This window comes from Podarcis cretensis (genome assembly GCF_951804945.1).
Source record: "Podarcis cretensis genome assembly, chromosome: 6".
In the NCBI taxonomy this organism is placed as follows: Eukaryota; Metazoa; Chordata; class Lepidosauria; order Squamata; family Lacertidae; genus Podarcis; species Podarcis cretensis.
In genome coordinates, this window is record NC_137175.1 from 7,755,317 (window position 1) to 7,780,886 (window position 25,570).

At 45.0% G+C, this 25,570-nt stretch overlaps 1 protein-coding gene across 4 annotated transcripts in view; it reads left to right on the plus strand.

Moving 5' to 3' along the window:
- MYT1 (myelin transcription factor 1) overlaps positions 1 to 25,570 on the plus strand; it is a 179,402-nt gene that overhangs the window by 105,934 nt on the left and 47,898 nt on the right. For 3 of the 4 annotated variants that reach the window (XM_079978960.1, XM_079978962.1, XM_079978963.1), the window contains exons 10-14: positions 3,294 to 3,407; positions 5,174 to 5,388; positions 9,214 to 9,419; positions 11,550 to 11,819; positions 22,848 to 23,002. In XM_079978960.1, coding sequence (XP_079835086.1) covers positions 3,294 to 3,407; positions 5,174 to 5,388; positions 9,214 to 9,419; positions 11,550 to 11,819; positions 22,848 to 23,002 — 960 coding nt within the window. The remainder of the gene's footprint in view (positions 1 to 3,293; positions 3,408 to 5,173; positions 5,389 to 9,213; positions 9,420 to 11,549; positions 11,820 to 22,847; positions 23,003 to 25,570) is intronic. The other variant, XM_079978961.1, reaches the window with a different exon arrangement.

The window sequence follows — 25,570 nt, forward strand, 5'->3', positions numbered from 1 at the left end:
CAGTGTGAACCTACAGGAAAGATGATAACAATTCTGTCCTACAACATGTAGGCATATAGTGAAATGCACGTGTATGGAATGCTCAACACGTAAATGATATTTGCATGACTTAACTGCAGTGTAGGAATTCTCTTGTACGATACAAAGCGGTTTCAGAAACAGATTCTACAGATTGTAAGACCTATTTGGGAAGGGAATGTGTTATATGCAAATGGTTGTAAGAATCTAGGCAATCTCTAAGAATCGTTGTTTCCCTGGAAAATGTTGAGAGCAACAGGATCAGGTTAGGATCTCACTGAATTCACTGGATCAAAGGTGTCACACATGGCACACACAGTTGCTCAGTTTGTTAAACGTTGTTTGTGCAGTGGACTGGGGACAAGAAACGTACCCTTTTTTGTGGGCCTAGATCAGAAGAAAAAAATAGATGTTTCTTCAATTAACTGAGAAGATCAGTTTGGCTTGAAGCACTAGCCAGCCATGTTCTGAGGGTTACCCCAACCCTCTGGAGCAGATTTGGGGGGGGGGGGTGTAGGATGTGCATTCAGGGATGAGAGAGGGGAAAGTTTCATTGTACAAGAGTAATGGAATGAGTGTATTGGATAGTGACCTAAATCACTGTAGCTGACTATGGTTGTCAAGTTGCAATGTGGAGAATTCTTTTTAACTTTAATTCTGTTGCCCAGTTTCTTGCAAGGGTTTTGTGGCTTGTCTCAGCCTATGATTGCTGCCTGCCCTATCCAGTCCTCTCCTGCTGAAGCAAATTAGAATTTATTTTTGCCCCACGCCATGCATTTTTTCTTTATAGAGTATGTCCAGGTGGCAGCCTGCCAGCCCTAATTATGTGAACACATTTTTGCTGGATTATGCAAACATAGATTGCGTCCCAAAAATAAGATTGTTGGCCAGCTCAGCTTAAGTCCTGGACTATTGGCATTCATAAAGCTGCTATCTACATTTCATATTGCTTCGGGGAAACAAAGGGTGGAATTCAACATCGCACTGTTACAATTGTCGTCATTGTTTTATTTTTCATTTCGTTTCTATACCGCTTTATATTTTAAAGAGAAAAAAAAAAACCCTCAAAGCATGAACACATCAAATGAAACAATCCAGAATAAAACAAATTCAAGCTTCAAGGAAAGTATTTCAGATCCCTCTCTGTGTGTCATTTTGCTTTCTCCGTATTTCGTTACCCACTTGATTTATGTAGCTGCCACATTGCATAAGAACTCCAGGAAGACAGTGTGGTGTAATGGTTAGAGTGACGGACTCAAATCCCCACTTGATCATGAAGTCATTGGTGCAAGAATTTCTGCTCCCTGGATGGAACAACCTCCCCTCTCCTCCCTCTGTGTGCTGTTCTAGGGGTACCTCTGACACCCACAGAACTTATATGGGGGAAGTAGAATCAGGGTTGGAATAGATCCCAAGGCTCATCTAGTCCAACAACTTGCAATGCAGGAATCTCAGCTATAGCATCCATGACAGATGGCCTCTGCTTAAAAACCTCCAAATAAGGACAGTCCACAGCCTCCCGGGGGAAACCGTTCCACTGTGGAGCTTTCACTGTCAGAAAGTTTTTGTATGTTTAGAAGAGAGGGGAAAGTCCAGTTTTGCTAGCAAGACTCACTGTGCCGGCTCCCACTAGATTTTAATCTCACCTCTGCCATGCAGTCACTAGATGGCTTTAGGCAAGCCGTATCCCTTACCCTTCTTCCATTTCCAATATTAGAATCATACTTAAAAGGTAAAGGTAAAGGGACCCCTGACCATTAGGTCCAGTCGTGGCCGATGCTGGGGTTGCGGCGCTCATCTCACTTTATTGGCCGAGGGAGCCGGCGTACAGCTTCCGGGTCATTTGGCCAGCATGACTAAGCCGCTTCTGGCGAACCAGAGCAGCGCACGGAAATGCCGTTTACCTTCCCGCTGGAGTGGTACCTATTTATCTACTTGCACTTTGACGTGTTTTCAAACTGCTAGGTTGGCAGAAGCAGGGACTGAGCAACGGGAGCTCACCCCGTCGCGGGGATTCGAACTGCCGACCTTCTGATCGGCAAGTCCTAGACTCTGTGGTTTAACCCACGGCGCCACCCGCATCCCAGAATAATACTTACTGACCCATTATACCCAGTTCTTGCATGGATTACAGCACGGCAATGCATGTGAAGCCTTCCCCAACTTGGTGCCCTCCAGATCTTTTTGGACTACAACACCCATCAGCCCAGCATGCCTAATGGGCAGGGATGGTGAGAACTGCAGTCTAACATTGGGACGGTACCAGGTTTCGGAAGTCTGCCATAGCAGACCCTCCAAGTGTCCCTATTTTCCAGCGACAGTCCCGGATTTACAGAAACCGTCCCAGTTTCTGATTTGATCCTGGAATGTCCTGCTTTTCCTTAGGACGTCCCTATTTTCATTCAGAGAAATGATGGAGGGCATGTTAGGGCATCCCTATTTTTCATCGGAGAAATATTGGAAGATATGCAGTTATGCAACCCCCATGCAAAGGGGATAAGTAACTATACAGTCATACCTTGCAAGTCGTACAGAATCCGTTCCGGAAGTCCATTTGACTTCCAAAACATTCAGAAACCAAGGCAGAAGCTGCGTCAGACATTCGGGTTCCAAAGAACACTCATAAACCGGAACACTCACTTCCGGGTTTGCTGCGTTTGGGAGCCAAAACATTAAACTCGCAAGGCGTTTGACTTCCAAGGTACAACTGTACAACCTTTAGAAGACATCTGAAAGCAGCCCTATGTAGGGAAGTTTTTTAATGTTTAATGTTTTATTATGTTTTTTATATGTTGGCTGGGGCAACCCAGTCAGATGGGCGGGGTATAAATATTATTATTATTATTATTATTATTATTATTATTATTATTATTAAATAGGACGTCCCTATTTTCATCAGAGAAATGTTGAAGGCTTTGCCGTAGAGTGCAGTATTTCTATTATTACTTTCCTCCCTAAGATATTGAATTATTTGGGTAGGTTTGAACAATTTGGGGCAATTAAAATGTTAAAAGTTAAATAAACCTTGTGGATGGAGGAGTGTTAATGTATATAAAATTGTACATATGGTTGATTTGAATATGTTATTATTGATTATGTGTGACCAATGTATCAGCCGCCTGCGGGGTTTTACTGTTTGTGTTTTGGTTGTTGGTAAAAATAAAAAATAAATTTAAACATTAAAAAAAAATGTAACACACACACAAAAATTACTTTCCTCCCTTTCTCTCTCATGCCATTTTCCCATTTCCTCCTTCTTTCCTTCCTTCCTACAGCTTATCCGGGTGCCCCATCGCCGCTGCTGAAAAACTAGCCAAATCTCACGAGAAGCAGCAGCCCCCAAGTGGTGACCCATCAAAGAGCAGCTCAAATTCTGATCGGATACTCAGGTAAGTGGACAAGCAGATCCCAAGCCACCTGCTCTTCTTCCCTCCCTCCCCTCAACCGCCACCAATAATATAATATCTCTGAAAGAACAGCAAGTCACCACTTATGTAAGTGCCAGCATATCTTGTTCCTGCTGATGCTTTTCTTACTGTCAAATGTCTCTGCAAAGTTATAAAAAAAGTAATTGATGTTTCTAGGCAGGGCATGGGAGGACAACGAATGGCTTCTCTAGCATCAATTAGTGCTGAGACTACAGGCCAAAGGGTTTTTCACAGTGCAGCCGTACTGCGTCCGTACTGATTACACTGCATTGCAAACTGACAGAGAATTACAGCTATCATATTGACATTATGAGGATAGAGGCAGAAAGCCACAATCCAATATTTCAATTTCTGTTATATTGTTAACACATCCCCAAGCCCTTTTGTTTCTTACGACTGTGTAGCTTTCAGGAGCAGAACTTGTCTCTGATTTAACGATCAGAGAGTTTAGCATGCTTGCTCGTGGAATGACTGCTTTTGAATACATATAATCGTGATATATTTGAACAGGTAATGACGGAAGATACATGGGAAAGGAAATATCAAAAGATTTTGAATAAATGGACAAGTTATAGGAATTGGATAGCGCGGGGGGAAGCCAACCCAAGCATCCAAATTAGAATGAATAATCTGTGCACATGGTTAAAGATTTGAAGAGAGAATTTTGGGGGGGGAGGTGTTAAAGGGGAGGGAGGAAGGGGGGAGATTAGGATAAATGAGTAGGGACAAAAGTATATACTGTTATATTAACAGTTGCCATTAATCTGATTTGAATTAATTTTATAATGAAATGTTTTTAGAATGTTGTATCATTTTACTGTTGTTAGCCGCTCTGAGCCTGGCTTCGGCTGGGGAGGGCGGGATATAAATAAATTATTATTATTATTATTATTATTATTATTATTATTATTATGCAAAACTAATAAGAGGATGGTTTTGATGCATGTTATTGTTAGATTTTCGACTGAATGGTGTGGAGGTTTTTTGTAAGTTATTCGACGTCCCAGGATGAAAGTGTGATGATAAAGAATGGAAAAAAAATTATTAATAAAATTTAAGAGGCACTTAGAACTATTAAAAAAATAAAATAAAAATGCTTGCTCATGCTACCCCTTCACCAGCTGACTACAGATTGTGCCAGCCAGACTAGAAACGGTAATATCACACACTCAAACACACACCAAACCTCTTCCATCACGGGCTTATAAATTTGGAACAAACTACTACACTGTGGGTGGAATCCAGCATAGCGCAAAGTCTCTCCCACCAGATTTCATCTTGCACAACAGAATATTCGCCCCTTTCTTTACCCCCATGCACCCCTTAAATTTGTTCTATGGGATCCTCCAACCCTCTGGAACAAATTTGGGGGTGACACAGGCATGGAGAAGAATGAATTCCTGTTGTGCAAGGGGAAATCCTTTCGCTTGACTAGACATGGTAGTTACAATCATTTTTTTAAAAAAAATATATTATAATCCTCTTGCAAAAAAAAAACCTGCACCCCTGTTTATAGTATTTCTTCCATCTCTAAATCTCTCCACGTGGTTTCACCTCCCCACAATAGATGCCATATTCTACACTCTCTGTGCTCAAAGTACCCGCTGCTTTCCTTCCTTAACACTGATAACTCATCTTTTGTCTTTCAAAAGCCTCCCCGCGAAATTACACCCGGAATGGAAACGTTCTGCGCGAGTCTCAGTCTCTTCTTTTCTCGTCCTCTTCAGGCCGATGTGCTTTGTGAAGCAACTGGAGGTGCCTCAGTACGGGAGCTACAGGCCCAATATGGTTCCTGCCACGCCAAGGGCCAACTTGGCCAAGGAGCTGGAGAAGTACTCCAAGGTCACCTTCGATTATGCAAGTTTTGATGCTCAGGTTTTTGGCAAACGCATGCTTGCCCCAAAGATTCAGACTAGCGAAACCTCACCTAAAGCCTTTAAATGTAAGTTGGGGCTGGTCACATACACTGCTTTGGAATGTCCTGGAGGGTATTTTGTTGTTTCTTGTTGGTGGTGCATAAGTCTTGCCCTATGCTGGATCTGACCCAAAGTCGATCTGGTCCAGCTTGCTGTTTTCACAGAACAACTACGAATCCCCATGGTTTACCCCACTGAACCAGGGGGTTCCATTTTGCTGTTGTGGCTAGTAGTCACTGATAGACCCACAGTCTGTACATTAGTCTAATTCCTAAAACACAACTAAGCTATCGGCTGTCACCAAATCCTGTGGCAATGGATTTCATAAACTGATTATTATTTTTTGCAGAAGTTCAGCCTCTTGTCTATCCTGAACCTTCTGTCAATCCATTTCATTGTGCAAATCTGTGTTTTAGTTATTTACAAGGGACAAATTAACTGTTACCTGCAAACATGTGTAATGCAACCCAACGGTCCTTTTTTGCCTTGAAAAAGCACCTCAGTGTAGAGTTGGTCGGTGGGGGGCTCTTTAACCCTTCCCTGCCCAGTTTCTCTATTCCACATCAACGTGTAGCCAACCACTGGGTTTCAAACAGATGTTTGTAAGTACAGGCTTTATCCCTGATCCTGGTGATAGTAGCCTTTGAAAATCAAGTACATAGGGTTATATCCAAATAAGTTCTAAGAACACAAGAAGAACGTGCCGGATCAGACCAACGTCCTATTCTCAGGGGCAGCCCAAAAGCTGAACCAGAACACAAGAGCATTGTCCCTTCCTGTAGGGTTGCCATATTTCAAAAAGTAGAAAGCAGGACACCTCGAAAGTTGCTGAGGTTTTTTTTTTAGGAATATCCAAAGATTGTTGATCCCCAAACTGTTGAGCTTTTTTTCTTTTTCTTTTTTCTGTTTTTACAAAAATGCCAAAAAAAGTTGGTTGACTTGCCTAAGATCCAGGACAAAACACCACCTTTTGGAAATTCCCCCCAGGATGTCAATACCGCCTTTGAAATCTCAGTAATGTCCAGCAAAATCTGGCAGACATATGGCAGCCCTAACTTCTTGCACAGCCTTTCTCAACCTGTGGGTCCCCAGATGTTGTTGAACTACAACTCCCATCACCCCTAGCTAGCAAGGCCAGAGCTCAGGGATGATGGGAGTTGTAGTCCAACAACATCTGGGGACCCACAGGTTGAGAACCGCTGCTCTTGCAGCTTCCAGCAAGCAGTATTCAGACACGTATTGCCTCTACAGAGCATAGCCATCACGGCCTTATCCTCCAAGAATTTAGCTAATCCTCATTTAAAGCCATCCAGGTTGGTAGCCATCACTGTGGGCATGAGTTCTCATACCATATTGGCCCGAATATAAGCTGCACCCGCAAATAAGCTGCACCTTTAAAATTCATGGGGGGGAGAGAGAAAGACAATATGCACAAATAAGCTGCTCCCTTAAAATTCCGCAGAATTTCGCACCCGTTTCGTTTTACCATATTTCTTTTTCGGCAGCGATATCGTAAAAGCCAATTTTTGTAAGGTCACAAATTTAACTTTCCACTGTCGGAATTTGGAAAGAAAAAAAAGTGTGGCTTATATTCAGGCCAATGCAGTAATTTAACTATGCACTTTGTGAAGAAATACCATCCTATACCTATCCTGAATTTTCCAGCATTCAGCTTCCTTAGCTGCCCACAAATTCTAGTGTTACAACTGGGGGAGAGAGAGAAAATGATCTAGCCACTTTTTCCATGCCTTGCGTAATTTTATAACTCCTATCAAGTCAGCTCCTTCTTGCCTTCTCCCTAAGCTAAAAAGCCCCCAAATACTGCAACCTTTCATTACAGGGCGGTTGACCCACCCCCTTGATGATTTCAGTTGCCAGTTTCTGAACCTTCTTGGAAATGGCCCAGTAAAATGAATGACCAACTTAAATGAATCTACTCTGAGCAGGATGTGGTTGGAATCAATCCATTGCTCTCTCTGCACAGCCTTCCTCTTGGGATCTGTTTGTGTTAAGATGCTGGTTATATGTAGAGAGAGAGAGACTCGTGTGAAACCTTGAGCAATTGTTCCGTTGTGGGAGAGGGAAAGCACTGTGCTTTTCTGAGGGCCAGGGGAGCATGTTGTTCCCACAAGGCAAAAACTAGTGTGAAGTGTGCCCATTTTCATCCTGCTAAATGCGTTCCGGTGGGCGAGGGAAAGAAAAAGGACAGAGAGGCGAAGCTTTCCTCTTTCCCACCCCTTTGAATTCCTCAGAGGCATCCGGCAATACAGTTTTAATGGAGAAGATTGCAGTGTTCTGGGAACTTGATGGTGCACTCAGTTAGTGGCTAAACCTTTCACCCTTAAGAGGACCTGCTCATATATTTCTCGCTCTCCTCGACAGCCCAGTTTCTTTTCACATCATTTTATACAGCAGTGTCATTGGTTAAGAAAAGATGAAGAGCCTTTCCTGGACCAGATCGAAAGGTCTAACTAGTCACATTTCTAGTGACCAATTAGGTGCTTTGGGGGAGTCCAGAAGCAGGATGTGAATAGTAGCCCAGCCCTGCAACATTCAGTAGCCTAAGCCGGGTTTCTGATAGCCCTTGTGGCTAACACTGTTTAGGGGAGGGGGAAAAACATCCTCTGTGAATTTATCTAATCTCCTCTTAAGCGAAGCCAGCAGTCATCAGTACATCTGGTGGCAGCAAATTCTATCAACTAATTACGCGTGGTGCAAAGAAGCACATTATTTTTCCTGTCCTAAATCTACTGCTAATTAATTTCATTCAATGACCATGAGTTCTATTATCACAAAGGGAGAGAAAACATCCCACAGCCACTTTTTCCACACCTGTGTGTTAGGTATTTATTCCAAAGCATCAATTCCTTTTGTTTGCTTTAAATATATATATTAATATACAGTGGTACCTCAGGTTACATATGCTTCAGGTTACAGACGCTTCAGGTTACAGACGCTTCAGGTTACAGACTCCGCTAACCCAGAAATAGTACCTCGGGTTAAGAACTTTGCTTCAGGATGAGAATAGAATTCGCAGAGCGGGGGCACAGCGGCAGCAGGAGGCCCCATTAGCTAAAATGGTACCTCAGGTTAAGAACAGTTTCAGGTTAAGAACGGACCTCCAGAACGCATTAAGTTCTTAACCCGAGGTACCACTGTATTTTTGCAAGTTCTGTATTGGTAACACGGCTGGAGTTATTGCTCCTGAAATTCCTTGCTCTAATTTTCAATTCTGCACAGAGTGTATTCAAAATTGTGCTGCTGAAACTTGCCAAATCCTTTCCCTACCCTCACCCCGAACTGAAATCTGAAATGAGCAGGGCCGTCTTTAGTATATGAACAGCCGGGGTGCAAAGATCTGCCTAGCGTCATCGTCCCCCATCCCCCCCCCCCCCCGATTGCCAGTGGCCAGGAAGATGCTGTTCTCCGCCACCAGGCCCGAGGGAAGCAGCTTCCTGCTCCAGCCCTGCCAGCGAAAGGCAGAGAGCTCCCGAGTTTCCCCTTCGAGGGGGAGGACAAACCTCTAAGGGTATCGGGAACCCGGCAGGGTTTGTCTCGTCGAGACCCCGCGACAGCGACATTGCATTCTCTTGCGTTGCCGCCCAATGGTTGCCTTTTCAGTTTTCGCATTTGCTACCCCCGGCGGCGGGCACTGGCACACACCCACACCCCAGAATTCAGCGCCCGGGTGCCCTGCACCCCTTGCACCCCCGGGTAAAGACGGCCCTGGAAATGAGGCTTCCGGCTCCAGAAGCCTACTGCACAGGATTGATTTTTTATTTTATTTTTTTGCACCTGGTCCTTTGCCAACCTTCATACATCACCCCCCCTGTGTTACTCCCTTTTTGCAGCCAAACCTTTTCCAAAGGCCTCTTCCCCCGGCCACAGTCCCTCCAGCAGTTACGTGAAGAGCACTTCGTCTTCATCCACAGGCTTCGACTATTCCCACGATGCGGAAGCTGCGCATATGGCTGCCACTGCCATTTTGAACCTCTCCACTCGCTGCTGGGAAATGCCTGAGAACCTCAGCACCAAACAGCAAGATCTCCCCAGCAAGGTGAGTGTGAAATGGGCTTCTAAACCAGATAAAAAGCTAAAGGTAAAGGAACCCTGACAGTTAAGTCCAGTCGCAAATGACTCTGGGGTTGCGGCGCTCATCTCACGTTGCTGGCCAAGGGAGCCAACGTTTGTCCGCAGACAGATTTTCCAGGTCATGTGGCCAGCATGACTAAGCCGCTTCTGGCGAAACCAGAGCAGCACACAGAAATAGGTTTACCTTCCCACCGGAGCGGTACCTATTTATCTACTTGCACTTTGAGGTGCTTTCGAATTGCTAGGTTGGCAGGAGCTGGGACCGAGCAACAGGAGCTCACCCCATTGCGGGGATTCGAACCGCTGACCTTCTGATTTGGCAAGTCCTAGGCTCAGTGGTTTAGACCACAACGCCACCCGCATCCAAACCAGAGATATGAGTAATTGAAGGGAGGGGTGTTAAAGCAGAGATTTCCAGGTGGAGAATGATTTTGGTTTCCAATAGCCGGGTAGCCATGACCAGCTATGGCCCAGTCTCATATAACCACCTAACTAACTTCCAGGGGATGAGGGGCACTTGCAGTTTAGTCTCAAGTGGTAATTTTGGTACATGTGAGGTTTGTACAGAATAAGACCTTTATGGATCAAAATCAGCATTTTGAAATACAGTCGTACCTTGGATCCCAAACGCCTTGGCTCCCGAACAAATTGGCTCCTGAACAATCAAAACCCGGAAGTGAGTGTTCTGGTTTTCAAATGTTCTTTTGGAAGCCGAATGTCTGACGGGTGCTCCGCGGTTTCCGATTGGCTGCAGGAGCTTCCTGCAGCCAATCAGAAGCCGTGCTTTGGGTTCCGAATGTTTTGGAAGTTGAATAGACTTCTGGAACGGATTCCATTCGACTTCCAGGGTATGACTGTACACTTGGTCTTTAGCAATAGTAACTGCTGGACTGGGTGAGGCTGAGGCAATCCTTCATATGTCAGAAGTTGTGCCAATTGCACATCCCATTTAAGTTTCAGCTTGCAGGTGCTTCCAGATAACTCAAAAAGCTTTCAGTCAACTTTAATTTGTATGCTGCTGTGACCTTTATAAAGGACACTGAAGTGAGGCAGCAGGAAGTTGGAGGGATCAAAATATTTCTATGGCTTGCTCAACTTTAAATGCCAAAGTCAGTTATGCCTTTTGGACCAAGAAATTATGGGTAAATAAGACTTGCTTTGTCAGCATCATGCCAATACAAAATAAAATGTATGCTTGTAGAAAACTAATTCAGGAGTCAACCTGTTCAAATTTTCACTAGAAAAATATTTCCTGGACTAACACACCCCTTGTACCAAATTCACATGGAAGCATCCTTTGAACTGGCATCGCCATGGTGGGCTTATGCATTTATCTTTTGTGATTTGCATTTACAAAGGGAGTATTGTGATTGTGCAAATCATGGCTGTCTCAGGTATATGTCCCACCAGGAGGAATCTATCCATACAAGTGGTGTTTCCACTCAGCCCCTGTTGAGTTATGAGGTCGCTTCCAGCCATGAACTCTCCTGCAGGCAATTGTGTGGGTTTCACTGAAGTAGCCATAGCAGTCAAAAGGGACCAAATCTGCATCTAATGCAGTCGCCATCCACAAATCAGAACCCAAGAAGTCCACTGTGGCATAGCCAGACAGATGAGGCACACCACTTTATGGTGTCGGGACAACAGGGTCAGGGCCGTCTTAAGCATATCCGGCACCGTGGTGTAAAACTCTGTCCGGCCCCACACCCCACACCCCATTTCCCAGAGCTTTTTAGGGAGGACGGATCTGCCAGCAGGGCTGGAGGAGGTGGGCAGCAGCTGGAGGGCGGCTCCTCTGGTGGGGAAGAGATGGAGGCTGGACGCAGCGCATCCTTGTTCAGCTGGCCACTTCGTGCCACGGTGGCCACGGCAGATGGAGGCTCCAGGCGTGGTAATGCTTCGGTGTGGCATGGTGGAGGTGGGCGAGGGTGGCGAGCTGATGCCGGGACGTGCCACATCCAGCCTCCACCTCTTCCCTTCAGAACTTGGTGCCCTGGCGCCCCGCACTACTAGCCTCTATGGGTAAGACAGCCCTGAACAGGTACTGAAGGTGATTGCGAAAGCGACGTCAAGGCTGTTGTTTCCTTCATTTCAGTCAATGGACATTGAAGTGGATGAAAATGGGACTCTGGATTTAAGCATGAACAAGCACCGGAAACGGGACAGCGCCTTCCCCAGCAGCAGCAGCTGCAGCAGTAGCCCCAGCATCAAATCCCCAGATATATCCCAACGCCAAAACAGCACCAGTGCCACAAGCAGCACCATGACCTCACCCCAGTCCAGCCACACGTCCCGCCAAGATGAATGGGATGGGCCCATCGACTACACCAAACCAAATCGACAGCGGGAAGAGGAGCCAGAAGAGGTAAGTAATTGCAGGGGCAAAGGCACAGCCAGGGCTGTCTTAAACATACCTGGCGCCTTGGTGCAAAGATCCCTCCAGCAGCACCCCCTTCCCAGAGTTGTCGAGTTTTTTTTAGGGGGGACCCCAGAGTTGTTGACCTTTTTAAGGAAAGGTTCCCCAGAGTTGTTGACCTTTTTTTTTAGGGAGCTGACACCACACTTACACATTATCTCCAACAAGCCCCCTTAGAACAAAATAAAATGAAAAGGCAGGAGAAAATCTAACGAAGTTCTCAGTTCCAAAGTAAGACTCATTCAAGACTCACAGCAGTTCTTCTAATTCATCCTCATGATTCAGATCACTACATATCAAAAAGTTAAAGCAATCATCAGTTTGTTGTTCTTTAAATAAATTGACACAGAGAATGAAGTTCCTGGCCAATTTGTGTTTAAGTACAAAGCTGATGTTTTCGAATATTGTGCGGGGTGGGGTGGATATGGGTGTAAAGCAGTGACATCCTGAACCTAAAAAGGATCCAAAACTTAGGTCACAAAGGCTGCAGCCCTAACCACTTACCTGAGAGTAAGCCCTGCTGAATCTAAAAGGATCTTAAAACCCGCCCCCGTCTTTAAGAAGAGAGTTTTTTGGATTTGATATCCCGCTTTATCACTACCCGAAGGAGTCTCAAAGCGGCTAACATTCTCCTTTCCCTTCCTCCCCCACAACAAACACTCTGTGAGGTGGGTGGGGCTGAGAGACTTCAGAGAAGTGTGACTAGCCCAAAGTCACCCAGCAGCTGCATGTGGAGGAATGGGGATGTGAACCCGGTTCCCCAGATTACGAGTCTACCGCTCTTAACCACTACACCACACTGGCTTTTTGTTGGTGTTTGTTTGTTTTTAACCACTAACTGCATGGAGAGCACGCTCTCAAGTCCATCCTTAGCTCCGAACTACCTAATGGTAGTGCACCCCCGCTCAGCTTTCCCCTCGCACCGCCCCAAATCTGAATGAATCCCTCCTCCACCTTTTCCCTTGTCGCAAGGGGTGAGGGGTGACGTTCTCAGCACCCCTCCCCTTCCCCGTCCTCCCTGCCCCATGCACTGGGCACCTCGAGGCTCACTTGCTGCACGGGCCTCCTCAGCAGTCCTGCTACTGCCACGGGGCGAGCAGGAGGGAGAAGGGCGCCACATAGCTTTGCACGCCGCCGCCACTGCCTCTTCTCCCAGGCAGGAAGCCAGAGAGCGCGGCTGGCCGTAGGAAGAGCCACCGCTGCCCAACATGCCCTTGCAGCTGTTCCTGGTCGGACTCCCGCTGCTGGGTGCCCCTGATGGGTGGGCACCGTGGCACAGAACACCACTATCCCTAATGTGTAAGTTAGCAGACCCTGGGAAGGAGAGGACCAGCATTCCTCCAGCCTCTCAGCCCGCTGGCCAACGGTAGACAACGTTGCACCTACCAGATTCTGTTGGGTTGCAACTCCCATCATCCCTGACCATTGGCTTGTCAGAGATTCCATTCGACCGAGCTGAAATAGCTCTCCTCCTCGGATGTTCTTCAGAATCCATCAGGCTCTCCTCCTCTGATGGTGATTAACGACCTAAGCCTTTGATGAGGCTTCAGGAACGTTCCCATTCCGCAGAGTATCCAAACAGCAGCAAAAGGAGCCGAAATATATTCTACATCGCTAAGTTTATTTCTAACTACGCAGGACAGTAAAGAATATGCATCTGCTCTCTGTGAGAGTCAGTGAACAACCGAACAAAGAAGCAGGAAACCAGTAACATCAACATCCGTCTCCCGTCTCCCGTGAGACGTCCAACAGTCTGGAATGTAAACAGAGTCTTGTGACTCCAAAAACTACACTGGCATAACAGAAATCTAACATGGCTATGCTGTCTGAGGCTGGTGGAAGCTGGAGTCCAGCAGCTTCTGTAGGGCACACTGTTGGCTACTCCTGCTATATCCAAGTGGTCTCTCCCTTCCAGAAGTGGCTAGCCATTTGCTCCAGAAAGATTCTTAACCAGAGCATGATGGTGAGAGCCATCCTTCATTTTAAGTTCCTAGAGTTTGGCAACCAAAGCTAAACATTCCCTGAAAATCAAGACTGGGCATCTCTTCATAATGGTTAGTAGCCAGAGAGAGACCTGTTTTCCATGGCCAACTGAAAGTTTCATTTTATAAGGCATGCACAGCCCAAGACAGTGGTTGAGGATGCACAATGCCTTCTGGATTTCATTGTGAATGGACATGCACACCTCAATTACATCATTATTTTATTTTTATTTATTGAATTTATATTTCACCCTATACCCGGAGGTCTTAGGGTGTTTGTTCACAGAACAAAATCAAAATATAAAACCACAATATATATAATCAAAATAAAAACAACAACCCAATAAACCCCGCCCCCCCAAAAACATTTTAAAATGGCATAGGATGTCAATCAAATCAACCAAAGGCCTGGTTAAAAAGGAACGTTTTTGTCTGGCGCCTAAAGGTGTATAATGAAGGCGCCAGGTAAACGTCCCTGGGGAAAGCATTTTATAGATGGGGAGCCACTACAGAGAAGGCCCCGTTCTCATGTTGCCACCCTCCGGATCTCTCAGGGAGGAGGCACATGCAGAAGGGCCTCAGGTTATGATCTCAAGGTCTGGGTAAGTTCATACGGAAAGAGGCGGTCCTTCAGGTATCCATTCTATGTACACATTTCCCAATATGCCAAGAGTATCTGTTCACAGAAGCTCCTTCTTCGTTAACATTTTGCTGGATTAGATTATCTCATCCCTCTTCGAAAGCCAGTTTATACTACTAGTCATCCCAATGCCCTGAATTCCATCAGTTAATTGCATGGTTTGGGGGGCAGGTTCTGAAAAGAAGTTCCAACAGGCACATGAAATTCTGGACGCCAGTGGCCTGTAAATGATCTTGCACCGGGAACCACATTGCTGACTGGCTTCCTCGTTACAGTTCTTCCTATTTCCTTACTTTGCTTCCAGCAATGTAGGAGAAAGAAGAACAGGATTCGAATTAAGGCTCGGCCACTGTATTTGTCCCATGGCTCTGTTGGCTATTTGCAGTATGGTAGCGCTGCAGAGAGCTTGCTGGGGAGACCATGCATTAAAAAGAAAGGGACTCAAAAATAACTTAAACAAGGTTTTAATTACAAAAAAACAAAAACTCCTTATACACTAAATACATTAACAACAAACCAGACCCAACCACCAACCCAACCCCCAGGGTAATGGGAGAGCTAGGTGGTGCTCCTTATATACTACATGCAAATGCTGACACCCCTTAATCAATGCAACTCAGCAGCACCTGCTATGTTTCACAGCTGTAAAGCTGGGTCTCGTTATCTTGCTCTGGCCCTTGCTCTGGCCCCTTAAAGACATACACATTAGGTGGAACAATGATGAACCTTTACATTTAAAGTAACCATTCAACATTTCCCCTGCGGTTCATCATTGTGGAACAAAAACATAAAGCATACTTTGTACATGTTTTTCATGTGTAACCTTTGGAAGTGCTTTTGTAAAAATGTCCGCAATTTGATTATCACCTGGGACATATTCAAATACAATCATTTCGTCAGCAATTAGTTTCTTTACAAATTGTAAACGTAATCTTAAGACTCTGGTGCGCTGCGTATTGGTTTCTGAACATAGGATAGCAAGTCCACTCTGGGAATCAAGGTAAACTTTTACTGGTAGTGTTACTTGCATCTGTAGGTCTGCAAATACTTGCAGATACCATTCTACATCACGAGTGGCCTGAACGCATGCACATAATTCACTCTCGGTTGTGGAGAGACAAACAATGGTTTGTGTCTGGGACTTCCATTCAAATGGACAACCGTTATAACAAAACACCATACCAGACACACCCCTGCAATTATTTTGTTCCACTGCATGAGATGCATCGCAGAAAATTTCAAAACCTTTGTCAATACTTGATGTAAACTGCAACCTATAATGTTTGGTATGTTTAAGGTACATTACCACTCTCTTAAGAGCAGAGAAACATTGTGTAGTGGGCTTTTCCACAAATTTTGCCAGAAAGTGAAAAGCATAAGTTATATCTGGTCTTGAGATTCTTTGAATGAAATTTAGCTTGCCTATAGCAGAACGATACAAAGTTTTGTTAGGAAATGGCTTATCTTCACCTGTAAAGGTGAAACCACACACCATAGGCGTTTCCTTCCCATTTGCATTTTCTAAACGTAGCATTTCAACAAGATCATCAATTTTTGCAGTTTGATGAACCAGAAAAGATCCATTTTTGCCTTTCTCAATTTGCATGGATAAGTAATTTTTAGCTATGCCTAATTCCACCACAACAAATTTCTTCTGTAACTGTGATACTACCTGTTCATATTCCTGTTTAGTTTTTGTAGAAATTAACACGTCATCTACATACACACATCTTTGTTACAGAGTTTGCCCTTTCCTTTATGAACACACAGTTGTCTGCCTTTCCTTGTGAAAAACCAATATCCAGCAATTCTTTTGCTAAAGTTTGGTGCCAATTCCTTCCACTTTGGTGCAGACCATAAAGGGATTTATTTAATTTGCATACCAAACCTTCATCGGTGTCTATGCCTTCAGGGACACGCATAAAAATTTGTTCTTTTAAATCTGCAAACAAATATGCAGTTTTTATATCTAGGTGATAAACAGAATGTCCACGTTGTGATGCATCTTTTAACAAAAGCTTAACTGTTTCATATTTTACACTTGGTGAATAACACAAATCATAATCTTCGCCTGGAATTTGTTGAAAACCCTTAGCAACTAATCTTGCTTTGTACCTTACAACTTCATTTTTGTCATTCATTTTAACTCTATAAACCCATTTTGAATCAATAAGTCTCATATCTGGGGTTTGTGGTACAAGAGACCAAGTGTTATGCTCTTTTAAAGAAGCTATCTCAGAGTTCATAGCTTTATACCAATTTGCAGCTTGGTGCTTAGGTAAATTCTGAACATCACTGTAGCTTTTTGGCTCAAAAACCGCCTTATTGGCATACACAGTATTAAAATGTTCATCTGCAAAACGTTGTGGCTTCTGTCTCTTTCTATCTGAACGTCTTAGTCCAGAAGGAGAGTCAGACTCCTCAGACTTAATGGGACTAAGTGAACTACTAGTTTCAGGTTGTAAATCATCATTGTCAGACTGAAGAGGTGCCTGTAGGCTAAGCTCACGGTCAGAAAACTCAAGAGAATCTAACCTCCCCTCTGGTGCCTGTGACTTTAAATCATCAAGCAAATTATCAGATTCAACAGGCTTTTTGTCTTTTTCCATTAATTCAGAAGCACCATTTCCTGCTGCTGCTTCTACTTCTTCCTCTTCTTCCTCAGTACTATCTATACCATCATCATCCTGGAAAACAGCAACTCCATTCCAATTTACAGTTTGTATCATGCTTCTGGTAATATGAAATTTGCCAGTTGCTGGTATGTAAATTCTGTACGCCCCCTGCTGGTAGCCCATTAATTTTCCCTGAACACTACGCTCACCCAATTTCTGCTTAGCGGGATAATGCATAATTACATCTGAACCCCAAATACGTAGGTATTTCAGATTAGGGCATTTTTTAAACAGCTTCTCATAGGGGGTGACATCTAAACCAGAATGATAACTGCGATTTCTAACATAACAAAACGCATTAAGCGCTTCAGCCCAAAAGTCTTTGGGCAGGTTAGCATCGTGCAGATACGTTTTAACCCCTGCCTGTAAGTCACGCTGCACAACTTCAACAAGCCCATTTTGCCAGGGACTTCGGGGGCAAGATAACTCATGAGTAGTCCCCTGCGCTTCCAGGAATTTCTCAAAATCCTCAGAAACAAATTCTCCGCCCCGGTCAGAAAACAAGTTCTTAATTGGTTTGTTAAAGTGCGTTTTTACCCAGTTGCAAAAAACTTTGTACTTCTCAAATGCTTGGGACTTCTCAGCTATTGCATAAGTCCAACAATATCTACTATACTGGTCTATCAGGGTAAGCCAGTACTTAGAATCTCCTAATGATGGTGGGAGTGGCCCAACTAAATCACAATGTACACGTTCAAATGGCTCAGTTACTTTCCTATCTGAGCACCTACCCTTGTGTGCAACCTTAATCTTATTCTTGCAACAGGATAAACATTGCATAAAGAATTTACATGGTTTTAAGTTGAGGCCATTAACAATATTCTTTGTCTTAATTACATCAGCAAAATTCAGGTGTCCCAGAATTCTGTGCGCCTCGTGGGCACACCCGGAGTGAGGCCTTACATTCCTCAACCCCTGGCTTGACTGTGCTGCTCTGCAATTTATAGGAGATTGGGAGTAGGTACGAAAATACAGTCTATATAAACCATCAGAGTCCCAGGCATACAATAGACGTTTGTTCCCATCGAAAAACTCACACATTGACTTTAAGAAACGCACAGTTATGCCTTGACGAGCAAAACACCTTACTGATAATAAATTGTCCACTGATGGGCAGTATATGCAGTTCGCTATTGTAATGTTTAAAGAGTCAAGTTTAACAGTACCCCTGCCAAGTGACTGCAAGACTTGTGAATTGGCTAAATGTACATTACCAATTTCCTCTTCGAAAGAAATAAACAAGCTTCGATCGTTGCAAACATGGTGAGACGCTCCTGAGTCCACAATAAAAGACTTCCACTTGGCACCTTTAATTCTTTTATGATCTGCAGTCCGAGTGTGAAAAGCTCGCGGCTCGTTTCTGTCTTTACGGTACGATGTCGACTGCTGGGCTGACAACCGTGACTGACGAACAGAAACAGGCTTAGGAGTACTTTGCTTTCTTTTGGATCTGCAGTCCTTTGCAAAATGTCCTTGCTTATTGCAGAACCAACAACGCTTGAGAGCTTTAAATGCAGTTGTATCACCACAAGTTTGCATATGGCGTTCCTCATTCTTTCTGGAAATAGGAGTGCTTATGGCACAAGCCTCCCTTCTATCCAACTCGCCCATTAATCTTGCCGTTACCCCTTCCACAGTTCATTGTGCTGGTATAACGGCAGATATCTGGCTAGCTATACCATCAAAGTCCTCGTTAAGGGAATAAAGAATGATAAAAACATACTGAATATCAGGTATGTCCATGTCCCTTCGAATTAATTCGCCGCGTATTGCCTCCAGACATCTCAAGTGTGCTGCCAAATCACCACCAGGCTGCAACTTCGTCTGGTACAGCTGCTTGAAAAACGTCGATGCAGACGCTGACTCCTTTCTAACATGCACTGCTGCAAGACTGTCCCACATTTCTTTGGCAGTTTTCTTATTCCTTATATAGACTACTTGCTGGTCGCTGACTGCCAAATTAATTATCGCCCTGGCTTTCGCATCTCCTTTCGACCAAGCATTTGTTACAGGGTCAGGAGGGTCATCAGTTACATAGGTCCATACTTCTCTAGAGGTCAAAAGCGCCTCCACCCGAAAAGACCATAAACTATAGTTCTCATCTGTTAGCTGTGGGAAGACCAGAGCCTTCTCAGCTTCTGGAACCCGGTCAACCATTCTGGAACTCTTCCAGACCCACAGGACTACGCCAACAGGAGAAGGAGTTTTCAAACCTTTCTCAGAGTCCAAAAATATGCAGTCATCCACTCAGCAGCTGGGCCCATAACCAAAGATGTTGGCTATTTGCAGTATGGTAGCGCAGGTGGCGCTGTGGGTTAAAGCCTCAGCGCCTAGGGCTTGCCGATCGAAAGGTCGGCGGTTCGAATCCCTGCGGCGGGGTGCGCTCCCGCTGCTCGGTCCCAGCGCCTGCCAACCTAGCAGTTCGAAAGCACCTCCGGGTGCAACTAGATAAATAGGGACCGCTTACCAGCGGGAAGGTAAACGGCGTTTCCGTGTGCGGCTCTGGCTCTGGCTCTGGCCAGAGCAGCTTTGTCACGCTGGCCACGTGACCCGGAAGTGTCTCCGGACAGCGCTGGCCCCTGGCCTCTTAAGTGAGATGGGCGCACAACCCCAGAGTCTGTCAAGACTGGCCCGTACGGGCAGGGGTACCTTTACCTTTACCTTTAGCGCTGCAGAGAGCTTGCTGGGGAGACCATGCATTAAAAAGAAATAACTTAAACAAGGTTTTAATTACAAAAAACAAAAACTCCTTATACACTAAATACATTAACAACAAACCAGACCCAACCACCAACCCAACCCCCAGGGTAATGGGAGAGCTAGGTGCTGCTCCTTATATACTACATGCAAATGCTGACACCCCTTAATCAATGCAACTCAGCAGCACCTGCTATGTTTCACAGCTGTAAAGCTGGGTCTCGTTATCTTGCTCTGGCCCTTGCTCTGGCCCCTTAAAGACATACACATTAGGTGGAACAATGATGAACCTTTACATTTAAAGTAACCATTCAACAGGCTCAACCCAAAGAAACTGCATGGCTTCATCACGAAAGGGGGCCATGCACACAGCTGCTGGGGAAATCCACTGAAATTAACATTGCATCTGCTTGCACCACTGAAGACCCCCACTTTTTCAGCACTTTGGAAGAAATTGTTATCTCTTCATCATCTTACTCTATTATTTTAATTTTGTTTGACAAGCACTTGGGCCAGACAGATACCTTGAAGGAAGGATTGCTATAGCACAGGCATCCCTAAATTCAATCCTCCGGATGTTTTGGGACTACAGTTCCCATCATCCCTGACCACTGGTCCTGTTAGCTAGGGATGATGGGAGTTGTAGTCCCAAAACATCTGGAGGGTCGTGTTTGGGGATGCCTGCTATAGGACAACAAGGTTGAGACTGAATGGTTGGCTGCAGACCAACGGTCTAGTGTAAAGAATGTCATGGTCTCGCCCTATGCACCAAGTTGCCCAGACTGATGAAGTCTTTTTCTTGGGCTTAATGACACCAGCAAGGCCAAAAAAATGGCCCTGTTACTGCCACCTACTGGCAAAAGTAGTTTCACATCTCAAGCACAGGCTTTCATAAAGCGTCATAAACTCTCCACTGAAGAAGTCAACAAGGACAGAGACTTTACAATGGATGGGTGGGAGAAGGAAAGAAATTTGATCCAGTTCACATTCAAAGGCGAAACAGTACGTCAGCTGAAACACAGCTACTCTTCAGAATTTGCACTTAGCCACATTCTGTGAGACAAGCAATGTTTCAAAAAAATAATAATAAATGCTTATATTATGCTAAAGTGTTGAGCGCAGAAATGAATCTGTTGGTGAAAACGGCATGCAAAAATGTGTTTATCGAGAGAAATTCTCAATAACATGCTGCTGAATTTTCATGAGGGCTTTAAACAAAAAAAAAAAATCTGCATACTGCTGCCAAAATGGGAAGAACTGGATTTAAGAATGGGGAAACACAAAACTGAGAGAAGTCCGCTCCCCTTCCCGGGGGGCAGGGTGGTGTTGCAGAAGGGCATCTGGGACCTCCCAGTAACCCGGCTGTGGGTGGAGGAATGCCGCCCACGTCATAGGGACTCCTGGCCGCGTTATGCCCCCCAGCCGGCCAATCCGGCTGGCCAGGGGGGGGCGTGGCCCAGGAGGCCTTGTTTCTCAATGATGCCGTTCACTTTTCCGATATGAGAAATGGTATTTCGCTGGTCGATATTGTTAAGGGCATTAGAGATTGGGTGCAGGTGTGAGGGTGTTGGCGGCAAACCTTTGGGGCTTGAGTGGTGATTCTTCTTCTTTGGCAATCACTCATAGCCGAGTAAGATTGTCTTCCATAAACACGTTTTAACAATGAGTTTGTAAGTGACTGTGGAGGCCAATTCTGGATCCACACTTCTAAGGGTATTTTGTTAAAGGGATCTGGGGTGTGGATCCTGTCCAAAGCCTGGGTGTGGGCTAGGGTCATGCCATGACCTCATCGGGGACCCTGGGGGTGCTTTTAATTGATGTATATCACAGGGCTCCCCCTACTGGTGGTTAACCCTTATGAGACTCCCTGTAGACGGGCAGGAGTCAGAATATAGTCTGGTTTCACTCAGTGCCTAAGCCAAACTGCTCACATCTGTAACCAATAAAGTTGTGGCCTGTAATGGTTCTAGGGGGTTGCTCGTGCGTAAGTCGTCGCCACACCTGGCTGAGTCACCTGGGTGAACCCTTTCTGTCCGGACAGCCACCCATCCGTGGCTGTCTCAATCGCTGGCAGAATCCGTCAGTGGGCGTTTCTTGAACTTCTTCCAGCAAAGAAGTTCTTTGACGCCCAGTCGCCTCCTACTCTCCCTGCGCGGAAGTCTTCTGCGCAGGGAGGGTGTGGGCAGCGGAGGACCCGTGCTCTCCCCGCTGGTCTCTGGTGAGGAGTCCAGGAGCCTTCTCTCCGATTCCCCCATCTGCCCCCCTTCTCCACTGGTGCTACGCTGATTTCCTTCCCCAGCGGATGGGCTGCCTCTCTCCCTACTGGGACCCTCTCCGGCATCCCTCTGGAGCCTTGCCTCCGCCTCTGTCTCTGATGGCAGTTCCCTGACATGGCCTATTTTATCCCCTTAACCTAAACCAGGCATAGGCAAACTCCCACCCTACAGATGTTTTGGAACTACAATTCCCATCATCCCTAGCTAACAGGACCAATGGTCAGGGATGATGGGAATTGTAGTCTCAAAACATCTGGAGGGCCGAAGTTTGCTTATGCCTGACCTAAACATTTATGTCTGTGTGCTTATTATCTAAGGAAACTGTGGGACCCAGGGCCTCGCCACGCAAGTGAAATAAACCAATCTGTCCACCCCTTGTTTTTCTACTTAAAAGTGGCACTGGATTGGCAGTCCAGTACTATCTGACTTCCCAGGCTGGAATGATTATGGGAAGTTGTAAATGCACTGGCTGGAATCTCTTTTCCAGCTTTCATTGTGAATGTAGAAGAGAACCAGCGTTTACCCTGAAGGGTTTCTGACTGGAAAGCTGTCCCCTTTAGCCATGGTCTCAGAGACCACCTAGGAATGAGATGATGGGCACCTATTAGAAAATCCTCTGCAGTTTTTACAGACTGGTAGCAAAAGAGTTCTGTGCACAGCTCTGTTTTCCTTCAAACCCACCCACATCCTTCGCTGCTTTCTTGCAGTCAGAGGCTGCCGTACGTTCCTTCGCCTCTTCCGAAGTAGATGACCAAGAAGTACCTGAAGAAAACTTTGAAGAGAGGAAGTATCCTGGGGAAATCACCTTAACCAACTTCAAACTCAAATTCCTTTCCAAGGAGATCAAGAAAGAGCTACTTACGTGAGTCTTCCTACATGGGCAGCGATGCCTTGCAGTAACATGGGGGGGGGGGGGACAACAAGAAGGAAGGGGTGATTTTGCAGGATGGGTGGATAGGGGAAATTCTTCAAGAGAAAAAAATGTCCAAGTTGATGTTTCGTAACGGGAGGGTCTTATTTAATCCAAACACTTCATAGCAAAAGCTTTAAAGAGAAACTTTGTGCTCCAATTATTCCTGATTGTTGAGATGATGCGACCACTCCGTACAGCCTCCTGAAACTGTGCAATTATTGAAGGAAAGGCAGAGACACTCGACTAAAGCACCAGAATCTTACCATTCATTAAACCGACTATACAAGCATAATTACCCCCTACTTATTTCTCTCTATGCTCAAGCTAGCCTTTCTAATGCAATAGTAGGAGGAAAAATCTTTTGCCAATCCTATCGCTTTGTTCCTTGCTTGTAAAGTGTGATGTTATACGCTGGGAGCAGCTTTTCTGAAATGCCCCAAATTGGTGGGAACATCCTATGCTGAGCAGCATCACTCAAGTGTTATGGAGCTGACGGGGTGGATAAACGGGGGGGGGGGGCAGAAAGAGAGTCTGTGTGCCTGTGTGAGTGTGGAGTTCTCTAAGAAGTTCGAAATCTGAAATCCAGATTTCAATGTGTGGGTTTTCCAAATGGAAACTGGAAAACCTGTGTACTTCCCACAACTGATCGTAGCTGTAATTTGAATATTGAGCAAATTGCAGGAGGAAAAAAATACCGTATTTTTCCATCTATAAGACGCCCCAAAGTATAAGACAACCCCTATTTTGGGGGACTCCAATTTAGGAAAATGGGGGGAGATGGCCCCCATGTATAAGACACCCCCAAATTTTGGACATTGTTTTTTAGGAAAAAACCTAGTCTTATACATGGAAAAATACGGTAATTCTCATATCATTAGTGTATACTTCTGAGAAAATGGGGGCAGGGTTGAATTGGCTATTTACATTTTGACTTTTTTGTCCTCTTAGTCAAACACTTTGTAAACAAAATGTTAGATACAAAACGAGAAAATGTAATATCACCAGTACCTGCAGAGAACACCATCTGCCAGCATTGCAAAACTGGCGAGATCCTTAAAACCTAAGACTCAGCTTGAAAATTCAAACTCTGGAGTCTCCTGCTGACTCTGTCTCCATGATCTGTTCCTCAGAATCCATTCACTCCAGGGCCTATGAGACATCAGTCTCACAGGAAAACATGATATTAATCTCAATGAGGACAGCAGAGAATGGGGAAAATGTAGAATCTCCAACTGGGTAGTGAAAGAGTTTACAAATTACTGAGCTAAATACCAGTGTCTTGAGTACTGATGAGTCACGTAATTTTCTGCAGAAATGGTGTGAGCAGTTATTTATTGCATTGGTAACCAAATTTTCTCCTTAAAGACAGGTGTAATTGATACTCACACATTTAGCATCACATCTAATTTGGTCGTAAGATCTGAGTTTTATGCTGTTCTCCTGGACTGCACCACCCAAAGGTGGGAGATTCACAAGTTTGAATCCTCACTCATATTTTTAGTAAAAAAATATAAGAAAAAGACAAATCTTCCTGCACATAAAATATTAGCACAGCAAGGAAAAGGATCCAGTGAATTATCTGACAAGATCTAATCCTACAGTATTGGAGATGCTAGGAAAATGTGGACCACATCAGTGCCTAGATGGGAGGGCACTAGGAGCTCCCAATTTTTTTAAAAAAATGAATAACATATCTAAACATATAGCATGATATAAATAATATGAAAACATTCAGAGTCGTGCCAGCATTGGGTGAATAAGACCCAGGTTTTTACAAAACAGATGTAAATCTTCCCTCATATGGCATTTTTATTCCCCCCAGTATTGTGGATAGTAAACAATATCCTTTAAACAATTTATCCTTTTGAAAATACTAACGGTAATGTATACAATGAAAACAAGCACAGGTTTTTCAACACTTAGTAACAGGAACGTATCAATGCTTACATGTTTATCAGTATTAATGTGACCTGGAGGTTTGGAGTGGTGTTTCTTCAAACCTAACATTAGCGATTATGAGAGCAGGAGCAGAAACTGGGTTTTAATTTGGGTTAAATTAATCTTAAGGTTAATGTTGCGAATTCTCCCTGCCTGAAGCTCTGGAACAGAAACGCATCATTCAGGAACTCCTGAGCCATAATCTCAAAAGTGGCAGCATTTTGCTCGCATCTAACCCTTGAGAGGGGGACGTGGGTGGCGCTGTGGGTTAAACCACAGAGCCTAGGGCTTGCCAATCAGAAGGTTGGCAGTTCGAATCCCCACGGCGGGGTGAGCTCCCTGCTCAGTCCCTAGCAGTTCAAAAGCACGTCAACGTGCAAGTAGATAAATAGGTACTGCTCCGGCGGGAAGGTAAGCGGCCAGTGGCGTAGCGTGGGGGTGCAGGGGGCCAGCCGCACCAGGCGCAACATCTGGGGGGGCGCGATCGCACTCGCAGCTCTCTGCCCCTACCTGGCTAGGGGGCGCAAATTATTTGCCTTGCCCTGAGTGCAGACAACCCACGCTACGCCACTGTAAACG